This window comes from Aedes aegypti, chromosome 2 (assembly GCF_002204515.2).
Source record: "Aedes aegypti strain LVP_AGWG chromosome 2, AaegL5.0 Primary Assembly, whole genome shotgun sequence".
NCBI classification, from domain to species: domain Eukaryota; kingdom Metazoa; phylum Arthropoda; class Insecta; order Diptera; family Culicidae; genus Aedes; species Aedes aegypti.
In genome coordinates, this window is record NC_035108.1 from 429,256,210 (window position 1) to 429,275,126 (window position 18,917).

At 38.9% G+C, this 18,917-nt stretch overlaps 1 protein-coding gene across 1 annotated transcript; it reads right to left on the reverse strand.

The window, feature by feature from the left end:
• Positions 1–453: 453 nt before the first annotated feature.
• On the reverse strand, positions 454–7,901 carry LOC5573929 (fatty acid synthase). Its single transcript, XM_021847676.1, has 6 exons — positions 7,405–7,901; positions 5,379–7,343; positions 4,898–5,318; positions 2,693–4,840; positions 2,273–2,622; positions 454–2,216 (listed from the first exon to the last, which is right to left on the reverse strand). The coding sequence occupies exons 1-6, from the start codon at positions 7,836–7,838 to the stop codon at positions 530–532; spliced, it is 7,005 nt and encodes a 2,334-aa protein (XP_021703368.1). The 5' UTR covers positions 7,839–7,901; the 3' UTR covers positions 454–529.
• Positions 7,902–18,917: the final 11,016 nt, after the last annotated feature.

Below are 18,917 nucleotides of genomic sequence, written 5' to 3' on the forward strand. Positions count from 1 at the left end.
TCTAGAGAACCAGACAACCGTTTGTGCTGAAAATTAAACTCGCTAGTCACTCGCTGGTGGCGACCAGTGAGTTAGATTTTCCACAAACACGGCCGTCTGATTTTCTAGATTTGTGCTCCTGAAAATTCAAGATTTGGCTTCGATGCCTCTTCATCTTAAAAAGTTGCATGAAAGTCAATAAGAAGAGTAATAGTCTTATTTAAATTTAATCCTCTTTTTGTTGGCGAATAGGTTTAATGCAAATTTAAAAAATGAGGAAATAAACGCATATACGTCATTTTAAACGGCATTTAGCAGATGCATGCGCCATACATTCAATTCACAACCGAAGGGTGTGCGTCAAATTTATTTTTAGTTGTCATACCGTCGTCCACTTTATAGCATGTAATTGGCTAGAGTCTATACCGGTGCAAAATGTGCAAAAATGACACAAACCTTTGAGTAGATAATAAATAAAGATCGGTAAACATAAATGTGCTTTATTTAAGATAACAATATTAATGACGAATTCAAAATATTCTAACGGTAACTAAACACAAAAGTTATTGATCATTTCCACAAGATCAGCATTTTCCAACATAGATACATGATTGCCTTCGACCATTCGCAGTGTTATAGCTCCTGTGGTATAACTAGAAAGCCCGTAGTCATCCTCAATATCCGAGAAAACGGCATCGGTTGGCCGCACCAGCGTTATTGGAAGGTCTAACGGTTGATCTTCGTCCAGGTACATCAGAGCTGCCATTTTTATTCTCCTGCAAAGGGCTTTCGTCATCTTTCTTGTGTACTCTGGGGAATATTCGCTCTGCTCTGCTCCCAATTCAATGAGTTTCTCAATTTGGTCGTCGAATGACGTAATCTCCAATATGGCCATGGCTTTCTCGGGTGGCTGATCTGGGAACACCATGGCGATCAAGACAAGTAATATGAGCTTCTGTATTTCTCCATCCGATGGATTATTATTCAGCTGTTTCAGTGACCATTGCTTCAAGTACTTCGGTGCACCATCCAATAGTAGAAGTTCTCCGCGAATACCTTTTGCCTGTAAATATCGAGCTATTTCGATTGCAATCAGAGCTCCAAATGAATAAGCAACTATTGTAATATCTTCAAAACCATTGAACATTGTTTCACAGATCTCATCTATGACACGTTCTATAATATCTGGGATGCTATCACAATCTAAAGTGCTCGATAGCTGGAGCATGTAGACAGGAGACTTTATCTGTGCAGCAATAGCTTTCCAAACATTACCGGCCACACCTTCAACACCTGGAATGAGCAATAGTGGACGGCCTTCTTGGCCAGCAGAAGGTAAATGCAACAGTGTCGATTCACTCGTTTCTTCGTTGCCAAGATTTCTCAACAGCATTTGCATTCCAATCACAAAGCCTTCACTCTTCTTTTCCTCCTGATCTTTTGCAGCTTGCTTTTTCTCCTCATCCATTTTCAACAACTTGGCAAAGGATAATGTTCTCAAATCTTGCGGTGACAATACCATGTCGAAGTCTCTTTCCAGTACCTGTTTGATTTCTACTGCCATCAAAGAATCCATTCCAATATCGGCCAAAGTACTCTCCATCGACACCGATTTCAGATCTCTTATACTCATTATGTTCATGACAGCTTCGATGACATTCTTTGATCCGCTTGCAGTTCGTTTTTCTGCCACTACCATACTGGCCACAAGAGGAGCTTCACATGTCAGCAAGTAATCCATCTCATGAAGACATGATGATATGCGCTGTTGCAACGTTCCTCCGATCTCCAAATCGATCTTATCTTCTGCCATATCTGCTACAAGTCCAACCTCACCGATAGCTCCCCATTGAATCGCCTTTGCGGGAAGGCCGTCCGTGTTTCTCCGTTCAATTATACGCTCCATCACAGAGTTTGCCATACCATAGTTGCTCTGTCCTGCGTTACCGCGACCACAGGAAACACTGGAGAACACTATGAAGTGCTTCAGATGAGGACACATCTCACGACTGACCTTGTCAAGGTATTCAGTTGCCGTAGCCTTAGGAGCCATACACTCCACGAACTTCTCCACAGTTTGATTCTCCAATATGGCATCTCGAAGCTGCACTGCTAAGTTGTAGACAGCCGTTACGGAACCGAACCGAGAAGCTTCTTTCAAGAGGACACGACAACCGTCCATTGTGGTAACATCGGCAGTACAGATATGAGTATGAACGCCATAACTATTCCATATTCTGAAAAGATGTTTCAATTAGTAAACCGAAAAGATGCGATATTACATGCAACATACTTAATTCTGTATTCTTGATAAGGCTTGGTGATACCTCGACTAGAGCTGAGTACCAACTTTCTGCAACCACGAAGGATAAGCCAATCCGCCAATTCCAAACCAAATCCTCCTAAGCCTCCAACGATTACGTAAACTTGATCTGGATTACAGAAAACGTGTGGAAAGTATGTGATTGGAAGTGTTTCAGCGTCGTTCTCATTCTCTCGTACTTTGATCACTATTTTGCCCATATGTTTTCCACTCGCCAAAAATCTCATTGCCTTCTCCAAATCAGCAGCATCGAAAACGTTGGTTTTCAGTGGTTTCACGATACCAGACTTGATTGCGTCATTCAATAGTTTATGTAAGCTCTATAACAAAAGTAAAATGAAGAACATAAGAGAAAAATTGAACATGTAATGCACTGTGTTATGAACTCACCAACTTAAGATTACGTTTATCTCTGATTGCCGAATCCAACATCACACTTGTGAATGATATTCCCTTTTTAAAGAGCTCCAATGACAGTTGCGAATCTCTTGCCATATCATATTTTCCGATTTCTAGAAAATGTCCACCCTTCGCTAAGCATCTCACAGATGCTTGCAGTTTTTCTTCAGCTAACGAGTTCAACACGTAGTCTACCCCTCTTCCATTGGTTCTCAGCTTGATCATTTGTTCGAAAGACAAATCTCTCGAATTTCCTATGTTTTCTCGTTTAAGAGATGGATATTCGTTCAACAGATAACTGACCTTCTCGTCGGATCCAACAGTAGTGAATACTTCCATTCCATAGGCAAGTGCAATATTTATTGCAGCCAATCCGATGCCTCCACTTCCTGCATGGATCAAAACCGACTGCCCTTTCTTCACATTAGCGCTTATATTAAATGCTGTTAAAACCGTATTGTATACAATAGGAATAGTACAAGCATCCTGTAAACTCCAACTGTCTGGTATAGTCCAAGCGAGTGAAGGATCAGCATCAACCATTGTAGATAGAGCTCCTGAAGGCACGACTCCTATCACCCGTCTTCCATCTTCCGTAACGCCAGCGTATTCATAACCAAGCTCACATTCTTCTTCCAGTCGGCTGAATGAACTCACGTCCGATGACAATCTTCCAGTAGCAACCATCACATCACGGAAATTTAAAGTGCAGTACGAAACTTTTACCTTATTTGGTACAACATCCCACTCGTTGAAGGCTCCCGTGAACCACATCATCGAAGACAAATCACCTTTTGTCAGGCTGTTTGCGTAGCAATGCTTGGATACAGGCTCCGTTTTTGGTTTCTTCGATATTAAGGCATGGCGATAGCTACCCCACACTCCGTTTCGCAATACGTTAATTGCCATTCCGAGCTCTAACTGGTTCTTGTAGAAAGGATCACTGAGAGAGAATTCTGGAGCATTATGGTCATCAATAAGTACGCATCGTACTGTTTGCATTTTGGGTTCTTTGCGAATACAATTCACCAAACCGATAACTCCGGAAACTGAGTCATTCTGTGAGAATAGGATCACAGGTCGGACTTTAACAGCCTGTTTTAAAACAGCTAGCCAACTAAGGTCGGATGAATCAACCTGGATAACTGCCGGAGTATCATTGAATCCCTTGATTTTACGTTGCAGACAAATAAATGTCTCCTCTTGATCGACTCTAAATGAGGCCACCATGTTCAGTTCTTCTGGTACATCTAGGTCATCTAACTTGAAGGTTAACTTCTCACGAACAATGATGAATCCTCCATCTACGAGACGACCAACAGCGTCTTGTAGGAAGTTCGGCTCACTCCAATTGCTGTCAGTGATCAGAAACAGTAGATTTGATTGATCAGATAGCTTTTCCACTTTGACAGTCACATATTCCAACTCAATTTCTGTTTTAGCCAGAACCATCAGATTGGCTTTAACCAATGGAAGATCGGCAATTGCTTCTCCAAACAAATGTGCGACAACCGGAATCCTCTCGCTGTGAATTTCTGTCACATTGATTGATAGAGTAGGGACATTTTCTAGCGCAAGCTGAACGCAAATTCTAATTGCTTCCAGAGTCGAAACCTGATCATCGGTGTGATACGGTACAAATTGATAAGTTTCTAGAACTGGAATACCTGGAGGGTTTCTACGCCCTACGCTGCTGGCTCGAGGGTTGCAAAGCATAATGCCGCCACAAACCAAAACGTTGGTTTTAGGACAGCTCTTCATCGTGAAGAACTCACAATCTTCTCCCTCGCGTTCCATCATTGCCAAATGCGCTTTTGGTGCAATGGAAAGCTTTTCAATTGCCGTAGGAACCATCAATGATCTAGTGTCAATCGCAATAATCCCCGTCTGTAGCAGACAATCAAGAAAAGCCATCCAATTACCCTTCCATTGAATTTTTGCCATGGTTCCGTCAGTTTTCGCCTCCATCACCGATTTAAATAGACCTGTGTAGTAGTATCCTCGTAAACGAAGCTCTTTATAAAAGTCTCTTGTTTTCAATGTTATAGCTGAAGACGATACTTCTTGAATTTTTGGATGATTTGCATCACCCAACATTCTAGCGATTCCTGTCACAACTACGGTATCTCCTTCCGAAATCTATAAAACAAAAAAAATATTAACAAGAGAATAATATGAAACTTTCAATATGAGTACCTCAAAACGACCAGAAATCTCCTGAATAGTGATCAGCAATTCTACAGTTTGTCCTTTCGTTAGAGTGGTGGCTCTCAGATATCGAATGTCCTCGAATTCAATTGGATAGTCAACAAGATCCCTGTTGCCTATGTAAGCCAAAAGCTCCCAAACCAGTTGTAAATATCCAGTAGCGGGAAACAATATCCGACCATCAATGCAATGGCCAACAATATGTTTGTATTCTTGACTGGATAGGGAAATCTTGAATCGCAACATGTTGGACTTCGAACTCTCTTCCCAAGTATATTTAACTACAAAAGCATCTTCTCGGTGGTCCCAACGGATCAACGGCGCAATCATCGGAGTTCCCCGAGACACTGGAAATTGAACCTCCGGGTAGAGTTTAGCAATATTCAAGTTCTGAGATGTCATGTATAAACTGAAATAAATATATGCATGGCTATAATATGTTAACTAGAATACGCATCGAAATACTTACTGTCCTATTTGACACAACAATTGACTAATAGTATCAGATGCTGTAGATCCTGAAGGAATGTAACTCGAATTATGATTTAACAAACGAAGTACATTCTCACACGATTTTGAGCTACCGAACTCTACGACTTGTGAATGATGCGGAATTTTCTCGATCAAATTTACTATGGATGTAACATCGTGCAGTTTCGATGAATGGAATATAGAAGATGTATGAGGCAATGCTGAAGTAATCCATTTATCACTGGGCAAAATGATTCTGCTCAAAACGGTATTGACGGTTTGTCGAAGTTTATTTGCAAGCGATGAACTTTTCGTTGAGTCTGCATGCACATCCAAAAACGACAACTCTTCAGCTGCAAAGCCGGACGATTTCAATTGACGAACCTGTTCCATCAAAATTTTCTCATTTGCGGTCAAAATTCCAAAGGTGGTTGCACTATCCTTGAAAAAGTTTTTCAATGGAAGCTGATTCAGCATTGAATTGATTTGTACAAACGCAGTGCGATCACAAACCGCATGACAATCAGAAAACACTAATCCATGCCAGAAAGCTAAGCGAAGAACTTGTTCTAGGTTCAAATTGTGGTCAATGTATGCACAAGTGAATTGGCCAATGGAATGACCTCCATAGAAGTCAAACTTCACTCCAATCGAGCTCAGCAAATCAACGATAGACAACTGAAGAATGGTCGCTCCAACCATATTGTACAATATGCTTTCTCTTCCTGATGGTTTTTTGTGCAAATCGAACTTCAGCGACCGCAGAATTCCGCTGCATTTAGCAAATGTGTCTTCTACTACGGAGAATTGGCGCAGAGCATCTAATTCTTTTCTCCAGTTTGTGTTAATTCCTCCGAAAACAGCAACGACTGGGATGGCATCAAGCTTCACTCGATCGATGGATGATGTTTGTAGTACAGCTGGACGATCTCCATTCTTCTGATAAATACCAAATCCTCGATACCGATGACCAGGAGTAGGCTGCTGCTGAATGTTAAACAGAAGAGCAATGAATTCAACATCCAAGGGACGCTGACCAATGTCATGAAGCATAGTTTCAATAGATTCTCTGGTTCTTCCTGACCATGTGACCAACCTTGGAAGATCATCGTCTGGAACGCCATTCTTAACTTTCTCTTTCAAATTGCGACATAACAAAGCATGAGCATTTGCTCCTCCGAATCCAAACGAGTTGATACCAACCAATGGGCCCGAAAGTGGCATTGCATCTGTAACAACCTTCAAACGACCTTCAACCAAAGACGGAATCGTAGGCCTGTAATCAGTATAATTGATGTTTGGAGGAATAAGGCCATTCTCCATGGCGATAATGCATTTTGTGATGGAGCATACTCCTGCTGAAGCTTCCGTATGGCCAATGCTGGATTTTACAGACCCTACAAGCAGAGGATCGGTTCGCCCGGAACAATACACTTTATCTATAGCGTCACATTCTTCTGGATCTCCTACAAACGTTCCAGTACTATGTGCTTCTACATAGTCGACCTCTGTAGGACTTATCCCTACCTCGTTGTAGAACTCAGTTAACAACTGTTGTTGTACTGATCCTGAAGGATAAGTTATTCCTTCCGGTTTAAATCCATCACAATTCGTCTTTGAGTGAATTATGTGACCATAAACACGCTTCGCATCTTTTGCTTTCTGTAAAAATACAGCGCAAACGGCTTCTGACCGAGTGTATCCCGTTGCGTCCTTATCGAAAGGCCGACAATATCCGTCCTTTGCCAAGACTCCCAACATTGCAAACTGGTACGTAATGAAGGGATGCAATGTTAGATTTGCTCCCGTAACAATTGCCGCATCGCATTCGCCGTTCATCATACTTCGGTAAGCAACGTCCAAGGCGTACATTGAGCTACTACAAGCAGTATCCAGCACATAGCTAGGTCCTCTCAGATCTAGCAAGTACGAAACACGATTGGGAATCTGCGACTTGGCACACCTTCAAACAAAAAACAACATTAGAATTCACTCACATTTGAATCAAGTCTTCATTAGTTTACCCCAACAAACCGAGTCCCTTGGGAGGGCGTGCTCTATAGTACATGCATACTTCAGTTTCCGAGAAACACACTCCACTGAACACTCCTGTTCGTGAGCCCCGTAATGTTTGAGGATTCACTCCAGCATCGAGAATAGCTTCGTAGACATGCTCGATTGTCATACGCAGTTGTGGGTCCATCGTATCCCGCTCAATTCGACTTACTCCGAAGAAGTCCGCATCAAAGTTTTGCATGTTCCCGACCTTCCCGGTACGTCGTGGAACATCCTGCATCGTATGTTGCCAACGAGTCTCCAGGTCGTCCACAAGATCCTGCTTCCCGTACAGGCTGCTCGCAAATTCACGCACATTATTAGCCCGCGGAAAACGGCCGGATATTCCACTAATCACGATACTCTTATCCGTTCCTACAGATTGGATACAACGCGTCGGCATTTTTGATCGATTAACTCGCACAAACTGCTTCGAAAGTGGATTGAAGGGATTCTAATATTTTCCACGGACAGAAAGCCAATAACAATCGGTGGTGCACCGTTTGATCAATTTATAGTCATCGCGATGCGCTGACCTAGGAGAACCTCGCTAATTATTCATAATTGGGAATTTATAATAGGTAATACGTTTATAATCGCAGAGTTCCGTTTATGGTGACCTACTGTAGGTTGAAGGTCTTATTGTGTGTTATATGTTTTTTAATAATTTTTCGCAGAAAAATATGATGACTGTTTTATTTTAATAATAATAGAAGAACAAACTTTATGAGTACAAATTTCCGAGATGCATGAACACTTAGTATCCAAATTAGAACCACCCCAGTCTCTGTTTTCCACTTTGTCAAGTTCAAGGTTTGTGTAAATGTTGATTTGTTTAATAAGGAAGACGACGAAACTGAAAAACGGTCGTAAGCACTCAATATATCGATCATATCGATATTTCTCTCCGATATATCGAATAATAATTGTTCAAAGGCAAATTTATAGGTTTTTCAACAATCTATAATTGTGAAAATTAAAAAAAAATATGTTCCAGTTCAATTGATCTATTCTAAACGATAATATTTACCAGTAGGTATTATCTTGTCTACGCGAATAGTAATAAAGCAAATCTCAGGTTGTCATCCATGTTTCCAGAATTTTACTCCAATAAAATATTTCACGTGATTTCCCGATAGTTGCAGTCAATGTATTGACAGTATCGATACTTTGATGCCATTATCGTATTGATAGTTTACAATACAATAAAATCCCTACTTAAAACCTGATAGATTGTAGATTGGTATTTTGTGACTAGAAGGAATAAAATATACCCCACCGAATGATCCTTACCATTCTGTCCATTAATCCCGATATCCTCAAAGGGCTGGCGGCAGTTCGGGCAATCTTAGGGAACATAAACCCCGGTGGGAACATTGTTCATCTGCTGAACGTATACGTAAACGGACCAGAACAGTCGGCATACATTCAAACGGCAAGACGAATTAACGATTGGAAACATAGAACCACTCAAGAAAAGTAAACATTTCCGCTCAAGAAAAGTAAACATTTCTGTTCAAGAAATGGTCAAGAAATTTCCTACAGTGAGCTCCATTTGAATTGACATTTCTTTTCAAAGAAAAATGCTTTTCTTGAGCATTTCTTGCAAGAAATTTCCCACGCATCGAGAGAGGCGATTACTTTTCTGTTGAAGTGCATACTGTTAAGTCACCAGTCACCGTGCGGGCTCCATTCACCGTGCACATATACAAATTCCTACAAAATATTCATACAATTTTCACAAATTATTATTTTGTCAGCAAAATAAGATAAAACTAATAAAATGAAGTAGTTTTTGTCACAAAGCATTTTGAAAAACCTAGTTTAAGTAGTCAAAATCATGTGAATTCTGTTTGATAATGAGATTTTTCAACACTCTTAGTAGAAACGCCAAAAATTACCATTTTTCATTTTAACGTTAGAGTATGAAATTTTTCAAAATTTCAACAAGTTGACATTGTGGATACCACTAGTTAGATGTATTTCATTGTATGAGCAATGAAATTTTATGAAATTTTTAATTTTTCATTGTGTTTCAGTCAAAACCCAAATGCACGGTAAATGGACCCTTTTCAATATGTATGGTTCCCATTACCGTGCATTACTGTAAAAAGCTTGAAATTATTCGGTAATATTAGATTTATTGTTATGTCGTGATTAAAAAACTTCATTTTGAGTGTTTGAGTGAATATGAAATGATTTGGACAATACAGTCAAACCTCCTATAACGATTTTAATGAAAAATTATTTATTTAGTAAATTTTTAAACGTTTTATCGTTTTTATTATAAATGAAGATTTTAATATTCTTAAAAATGAGTGCGCACACTACTAGCAACATAGTTGCTCCATTACCAACGTTTCTTCAAGATACAAAATTAAATCATGACGAAAACTATATGCACGGTGAATGGTGCACTAGTGTGCACGGTAAATGGTGACATAGCACGGTACGAGGCGACCTTAACATTACATTTTCAAACATATTTTTAGAGTATTTTTTGTTATCCAACACTAGTTTTATATTTTTTCCTGAATTATTATATAATTGCACGCTACGTAATGGTATTCTAGTACGCATCAAATTATTTGGCAAAGTTATACAATTTATTGAAGTGTAAATTGTTCTTAAATGCACGGTGAATGGTAGCTTGACGGTACTTCGCTTAAGACTTCGACGGCCGAAAGAACCAAAAATCGTATGACCATACGTCTTTAGTCGATAGGGAACACAAAGAACCACAGACAAACAGACGTAACTTGATACTTGATGAGCTACAATTCGCTACGATGGATCTGCGCCAAGTGGATGGGTTTTCTCCACTGGACTCGGTCCTGGGCCAATCGCTTCCAGTTTCCCTGAACGTTGAGTGTCCTTAAGGGGACACGGGAGACCGTGTTATTTTCCCTATCTTTCGTCTCACTCTAACAATAATCATCAAAACTTTGTGGAAGCAAATCTCGAGTTTTAGTGAACCGATGAAGCTGAAAATTTATCGGGTTGTGCACTACATATATAGAATCTTAGTGATACATTTTCTCATCGATATATGAAGTGGTTCTTGGGAATTGCTTCTTGAAATGGATAGGGTGATTATGATGACGTCCTGTGAGGCCTTAACAGAGTTGATAACGTTAATCAACGATTAATGCCGTACCGTTGATTTGTAGATTTGAACCAGAAATGGTAACCGAAGCTTGCGTTGATAGTGTTGAAATACGATTTAACGATATAATTAACGTACAGCGTTGATTTAACGTCAACAACTTCGTTATTTCTAATGTTGACGATTTGGAGATCCTAATATTGGAAAATAATAATAATGACTGGTTGTTTTATTCAATAGATTAATAAATAAGTAAATGAAGTAATAATAAGTGAACAATTTATTACTAACATTGGAACAAGATAACTATGAATTTTGTGTGCAGTTTCAATGGTTTCAACTTCGATGCCATGTTCTGAAACGATTTTTAGTAAAAAAAAAAAAAAAAACAAACAAAGGCATGATCTCATTGCAATTTTTATGGAATGTTAACTGACTTTGTGTCAGTCGTATTTGGTGGGAAAATGATGTTTATAGGGGACTGCTTGCCGCGGTTGCTAAGGTTGAATTTCCTAAGCGTTTGACGTTTTGCGGCGTTGTTATATGGACTAATGCACGAGTTTACTAATTTGACGTTGGAGCGGTGCCGAATTCACTGGTTTCCATGGTCACATAAATAACACGGCACCACTCAAACGTCAAATTAGTGAACTCGTGCATTGGTCCATACGGTTCGAACGAGACGGAACATTCATTCCTCGTTTTGTCTGTCGAGTATGCAGAATATGCAGTGTCTCCTTTCGAAGTTCCAAAGTCATCCAGAGAAAGTCGTTTAAGGAAGCTTCCTTCTCCTGAAAGAGCTTCATCATTAGAGCCTACAAAGTTCCAAATGCATTCAATACATGGCAGCAGTCGTAATACATCAGGTATGATGCTATTGAAGAATATCTGCGAATCATAATGAAGGTATTTCTGAAAAACCTCATGAATGAATGCCAGTATGAATTTCTAAAGGAATCTCTGGAAGCATTTCTGTGGAAATTCTAAAGAAATTTCTGGTGAATTTCCGGAAAGAATGCTTGGGAGGATTGGGATCATTGGGAGAATCACTAATGAAAAACTTGTGAGATTCCTAAGGGAATCCCTGAAGAATTTTCGCAAGTTTTTTTAGGGAATACTGTAGGCATCATTGGGGAAACTACTGAAGAGCTTTGAGTAATTCCTTGATGAATCTTATATATGGAATTCATCAAGTAATTCCCTGTGAAATTCTTCAAGTAACCCCTGGAAAAAATTCCTCAAGTAATCCCTGACAGAAATTCTTAATGAATCCATGGGGAAGTTCGAGAATTATTTTATTTGGATGACTCCCTAGTCTAATATTTAAAGAAATATCGAGGAACATCCATAAAGGAATCCATAATGGGCATTCCTGGAACAACTCCAATATAATTTCTGAAGGAATTACTTGATGATTCTCTAAAGTTATGTGCAAAAACATCCCTAGTGAAATTCTGAATTAGTTTTCGAAGGTATCTCTGGAGCAATTTCCAAAGTAAACTCGAAGGTTATCCTTGATGTAATTCCTGGAAAACCCATGGGAGAATTTTCCAAAAAATGTTTGGAGAAATTCCTTGAGCAATTCTAAAAGAATCCCTGGAGCAACTTCCGAAGGAATTAATCGATGAACCAATGGAAGTATTCCTAGAGAAATAGAATTGATTGACTCTTTATTAAGAGGAAATTCAGCCCGAGGCTGGTTCATCCCCGAGAGAAATAGAAATCGTCAGAGGAATTCTTCGAAATAATTACTACCAGGATACCCGAAAATCCATATTGGACTTAATGCATCAGATCAGGGAAGAATTGAATTGAATTTCTGAAAAAAGTAAAAAAGGTTTTCCTTACAGAACCGCTAAATAATTTAAAAGATTGTGCAGAAATGCCTTGTACAAACTATACCGTGATGTCCATTTGACAACGCCTTATTCCAATCACACCATTCAAACCGAACCAATAAACAAACGAAATATTGCAGGATCCTCCGGAGATGCTCTAATCACGTAGTAGATAGATTTGGACCTTTGAAGGGTCCCATAATTGCAAAAAACGGGAAGTATAGGTTGTCCCAGAAAGCACGACTTTACCATACCACCATTTCGAGACTATTGAAAATCTGATTTTCACACATTTTATTCTTTCACTTATCAAGATTAGATTATGAATTTTAAGCGATTTTTTTCGCTATTTGTTCGATGATGGGTAATATATTTCTGTAAGATGTTCTTGTCAGTTTTGCATATACCGCGTTATTTGTTTTTAAACAATGAAAATTTGAAAAAATATATTTATTATTGCCGATACGATAAAAGATGAGACTATCACTTATTTTACTGGAAATTATAAACTTCAGTATATGAATTACGAATAGAAACTAAAAATCTGATTTCAGCTGTAGTCGATTTTTGAAAGGGTCAACACCAAGTCTGTTTATATCCAATAAAACATGTAAAAATCTAAATTATGTGTTGCCTATCTAAAAGTATAGATATTTGACATTAGTGAATTGTAAATGAAATAATTTTCTTTATATTGAAAATATCTGAAAAGCTATGATTTCGTGTAGTTATCGTATGAGGCAAGAAAAACTAGCAATTTTTTCGAATTTTACCATTTTGTCGAATGTTTCCTAGCAAAGCCAAATAATTTTTTTACGAAAATTCTTGTGAAACGTCTTAGTAACAATGTACTTGAACTCACCACATCGGAGGAATTTGAAAAAGTCATTCATTACTAGTTAAGTTCTAACAAAACATAAAAGTAGGGTCAGTGCTGGCTAGATAATTGATTTTCTAAGATCAAAAATTTTAATGTAAAAGTTTAATTATTCAAACAAAATTTTCACACACAGCATTTAAAATGCCTCAAAGGAAAATACAAAAATATAAAAATATTTATTTGTTTAAAAAAATATTGTGATTCTCGTTATCAAAGTCGTGTTCATACTTTCTGGGACACCTTATATTTACCAGCAGTGGCGCCAAATAGTGAATGAATTTGGAACTTTTAAGGGTCCCTCAGGGATGCACTGGTCACTCCGGGCAAGTGTTTAAAAGATATAAAATTTCTCTCTTGTTCGGATTCCGAGAAATCCCATCGGAAGTGGTGTTGTACACTACCGCTGCGTAGTGTAAATATTTTTACCATAACATATTCTGAAAGAAAGCGAGCACTGTCCTGTACAACTCTCCCAAAGACAGTACCGTAAACCGGGGGCAAAATGATCACTGGGGCGAATTTGATCAGTTCGGTATCAAAGAACATTTCCTCCCAAGGACTCTGAAGGTCTTGTAGGCATTACAGAAGTTCCATGTTTTCTAGTTCATAGATGTCTAATGATGATTTTGCACTATTTCATTTTTATTAGGGTCAGTTTTGTTTAGTATATTCAAACTTTTTGAAGGTGTAATCAATCCGGTTGGAAATGTCCGTGATAAACAATCCACTAGTGCTATACCTACATGTCAACTTTGAGTGTTTCAAATGTTGTATAAGTATAAATTTGAACTGCTGAACTTATTTTTGATATCATACAGCATAGCAAATGTACTGTTTTGTTCATAAAATCATTTATTCCCAAATAATGTGCTTATTTCAGGAGCAATTGCATACATTTAGGCGTATTAGGCAGATTTTCAAAGTTTAAAACGATCAAATACTCGAATTTTAAGAGTTTTGACATCATTTTCAGATTCAGGAGACCCAAATTTAGTAGATGGGGAAAATTTGTATTATTAAACTTGTTTCGTTATATCTTCGTTGATCAATTTCGCCCCAATGTGTCATTTCATTTTTTATATAAAAACTATTTTTATAATATGGTCAATATTATTTTATGAAAATTCGATCACATGTTCTGATATAGAATTATGGAGTACTGATTTTGTCAAATTTTATTTGCCAATATTTGAATTCCGAAGGATAACACAACAAAAAATTGTAAAATAGTGATCAATTTGCCCCGGATTACGGTACCCTTCTAACTGGTCGAAGGCTTGAGATATTCGGCCGCAAAGCCAGTTCCGGAATAACCATCTTGCATGTAACATGCAGGAGATGGACAAATCCACGGTGTACTATATTAAGAAGGTGTTATATTCCGAAAACTGACAGTTACTTGACGACGTCATTCCTATCCAACTCGAACAAATTTGCGAAAAAAAAATGATCTAGTGTTCCTGATGGTATAAGGCTGAGAGAGACTCACGAAGAGGAAAAATATCAACGTCATATGCAGCCCAGGTTCCGCTGTCACGAAACGGCAAATGCAGCCCGTCGTTTTATTGGCTGAAAAAAGTGAAAAAAATTGTATTCCAAATAAACTATTATTAAAAACCTCTGTCAGAGGAGCAGTTTTTTCGAAGATGCTGATAAATCTTAATACAAGACTAGTTATTTATAATGTCTGCTACGTTTGCTGGCATGTACTTTCACTCAAGATGCCGTTTTTGCTTCGGTGTGATGCAAACGCAATAGTTTTTTGCTGAGATGGTTATGGGAGAGCTTGAACGGCTTGCGCAACATTGATGTAAACATTGAGTGGAATAAGAAAAAACTCAGCAATCGCAGAAAAAGAAGACAGTCTCGTCTGAGGTATAAGGTACGATAGGAGTGACGTCACATGTTTACAATCAAACTTGATGTTACACTAGTGAAGAGCCAGCCTTGTTATTTTTTATGCCGTGAGCAAATCTTGTGGACGGTCATCATCCCACCGGTTTTTCTTCTTCTTATTCTAAATACCCCACGCTTACGCTCAATGGTTTGGGCACTCTAGAGTAGATGTGGTTGTGAAGCTCAGAAGAAAATAATATGCACTCTCTCTGTCTCAAAAAATACCAAGAATGTAGGTAAAAAAACAAATTGGGTAATATTTCCATATGCATTTTGACGAGTATGCAAAGCGTGTGTAAGTTTCGTTGAGGAAAACAAAAACAAACTGAGTATAATGAAGGTATGTAAATGTTCGTGTATTCAAATGTCACTAAGCTCTATTGTAGAACTCCACAGTCCCGGAAGTGCGAAAATCTGGCAAGTTCGTGACAGCAGAATCTCGGCTCACTTTGACGTACAAAAATTTAGTATCGGTTTCTCCCTCCCAGCATACGAGGTATCAGCATAGAAACTTGTTGTTTATTGATGTTTCGAAACTTTCTCGGAGAACCTATACGAAACATAAGATCAACGCTTTGGTTAGCAGTAATCGTTGACGTTGATTCAACGCAAACGCGTTAACGTTGACGCTAACAACCATGAAAATTAACACAATGACGTTGACGTTAATCCAGAGCACAATCAACGTCAACGGCGTTTATCGTTGATTAACGTTAAGGTGGAGATGAATCGAAGCCAAACCTCAAACTTTCAAGAGCACGGATCTGGAGAACCGAATATCCGTTTGAGCTGAAACCCTAATCGATTGGTCACCACCAGCCAGTGACCAATCGATTAAGTTTTCAACTCAGACGGATGTGTCCAGATCCGTGCTCTTGAAAATTTGAGGTTTGACTTCGATTTATCTTCACCTTAACAACCCTGGTTCTTATCAGGTCAGGACTACCAACCCGGTGCTAGGCAGCCATGATTTTGAGGTCGACATAAGACTCAAGAACAACAACGTAAAGTGGCGTAATCATATCAGGGAAATTTTTCTCCGATTTTTTAATGTGTTCCACGCTAACAACACCAACTCAAATAACGGTGCTATCCCGTTAGGCCGAATGCCGTTAGGCCGAATGTCTTTAGGCCGAATGCCGTTTGGCCGAAAGGGTCGTTAGGCCGAAAATTGACGATAGTTCTAATGAACCGTAAAGTCGAAAGCCGCCGGAAAGCCGCTGGATGAGTTTTCAGGTCGAATGGATAGTTTGTTTTACCTAAAAGCCCACAATAACCACTGTGAAATATAACTAGAAAAAACAGCTTTTGATTAAAAGAAGGAAAAAAACACTGATTAATGAGTTAGCCATTTGAAATAGTAGTATATGATCAAATGTTATTTCAGCCTAACGGCATTCGGCCTAACGACTTGCACCCGGTATAGCGCACATTATGGTGCGCCTCATATTTCTCGAGATGTGTCTCACTGCGGTCTCATGCGCTCCGTCACTAATGCTGTTTAAAATTCAGCGTAATAATTGAAGTGATTACAAAAATTTTCAAGGAGGATCGAAATTGTAACTTTTGGATCGAGAGTCTTCGACCATATCATGCCGGCCGTCTAGACACCTTCATAATGATGCGAAAATAGTTGTAGAGGCTCTTCGTTACTATGCAGTTGTTTCTCAACTTGGATGCCGATAGCGATCCGTAGCGCCAAGCAGCGCATGATACGAATCTCCCCGAGAGCACATCACCTAGCGCGTGCTTTGAGAATTTTCGTGAGCCTCCGTCTAGCGCAGCACACTAGGATTCCGATAAGTTGAGAGACGGTTTGGTTGGGGGCTCGTCAGCATTGGCGTAAATAGGGAGGAGCCAGGGGTGAAGTGAAACATAGTTTGCAATAATTTTGTTATTTTGTAACATCTTCGCAACACATTCTGTAATAACTTTGTTATAATAATAATAGGATTTGTTATATTTTAGTTTAGCTTGGTGCAAATTTTGTTAGAATTTTTGTTATTTTAACTACTAACGGTACATGTTTTATAACAACTGGTGATATAAAAAAATCATATCAGGGGAACACATTCTGTTATAATCTTGTTTCTTCCGTCTGGTAAGGTAAAACATTCCATCATGTGTGTATGCGAAGTATCCATTATGCCAAACTTCGCGCAAGACAATCAGACTAATAACAGCAAAAACATTTTGTAAATTATTTGTAATTTATTTTCATTAAATTTCAAAAGATCAGGTTGTCGTGAAGCTTATTTTTTTCCGAGATCCGTTATCCGACCTATCCGCTGATATTACTTCTCCAACTTCCAAAACACAACGCGTCTAATCGTACCAGCATATTTCAACAGACTGCTTTTGTCGTTTTATCGAGGCGCCTTCGAGCGTTCGGTTCGTTCGATGTTAGATACTACAGTCAATTAAAATGTATCATCAAAAACTGTAATGAGCGTAACAATCACGCATTGACTACCATGACTTTCATGCATCAAAAACTTTCATGCGATACTGTAAATAAAAGTCACGCGCGACTGTGACTTTTTTTTGGTCAGCTACAAACGTATCACGGTTGTAATGAATTACTGTAGTAGACGTCAACCTGTATTATCATGATGTGCCACTCACAATGTGCACCGATTGAAATATGCTTTTCTTTTTATTCTTGTATCAACCAGCAGCACTAGCTTGAGGGCTGTCCATAACCCACAGGTATTTTTTTTTTTTATTTTCGTGATCTGTCATATATAAAAAATATGTCGATCATGATCTTTGGTCAAACAAACTATCCCCACCTCACGCAGAACCCCCCCCCCCTGGATGACAACGTGGTCTATAGACAGCACCTTGTGCGCGAACGGCACGAAGCAGAAACCTATACGAATAAACAGAATAGAAGCAAACCTAAAATGGTGCTCCGTTTGTGCCGCTTTTTTGTTGCTTCCAATGAACGGCCTCTCTTCCCATCAACCTATGTACGAGTTCATTTTTGACGTTTAAGCGGTGCCCTGTTATTTATGTGACCATTGAAACTCAAATAGTGAACTCGTGCACTGGTCCATGGGCCAATGCACGAGTTCACTAATTTGACGTTAGAGCGGTGCCGAATTCACTCGTTTCCATGGTCACATAAATAACACGGCACCGCTAAAACGTCAAATAATGAACTCGTGCATTGTTCCATAGCACAGCAGTGAAAACGCATGATGTATAAAATACTGCAAGATAACGTCATGAAGGCGACGTTTGACTGTTCAGAGCTGTGATGAAGTGGTGATTTAGATCAGAAGCAAACGAGTGAAGAGTTGTCGTTACGATCGCAGCTGCGTCGTGATTGGTTTTTACATTCATTTGGCACTCCCGTCATGCACGTTGGCATAACGTTCATGGGAGGCTGAAAAGAACGACACGCTACTCTTAAACATGTCAGGTAATACATTCATGGCTGCAGTAAGAATGTATCAGTAGCAACTCAAATGTCACAAATGAATGTTTTGAAATCTCCTGCATGTGAATGTAACAGCGATGCGACAATAGTATAAAAAATGTATTATACGCATCACTGGTCAACAACATTGAGCTGAAATACAGGTTCTGTCCCGGTTGGGACATAACTCCAGAAATAAGAAAAAGGCTCACGCAATTGCCGCCAAGAATAGTAAGTCTCATATGGTCGGTATTCAGACAGATCGGATTAGATGACAAAAATACTTACTTTTCCGAATGGCTAAAGTACATTTTTTTTTCTGAAACCAGTTAAAAGCA

Coding starts and splice junctions, on each gene's coding strand:
- LOC5573929 (XM_021847676.1), bottom strand. CDS start 7,838: ATGCCGACGCGTTGTATCCAATCTGTAGGAACGGATAAGAGTATCGTG. Junction 4,841..4,897: donor AGATTTCTGGTCGTTTTGAG/GTACTCATATTG, acceptor TTTGTTTTATAG/ATTTCGGAAGGAGATACCGT. Junction 2,217..2,272: donor TATCAAGAATACAGAATTAA/GTATGTTGCATG, acceptor ACATCTTTTCAG/AATATGGAATAGTTATGGCG.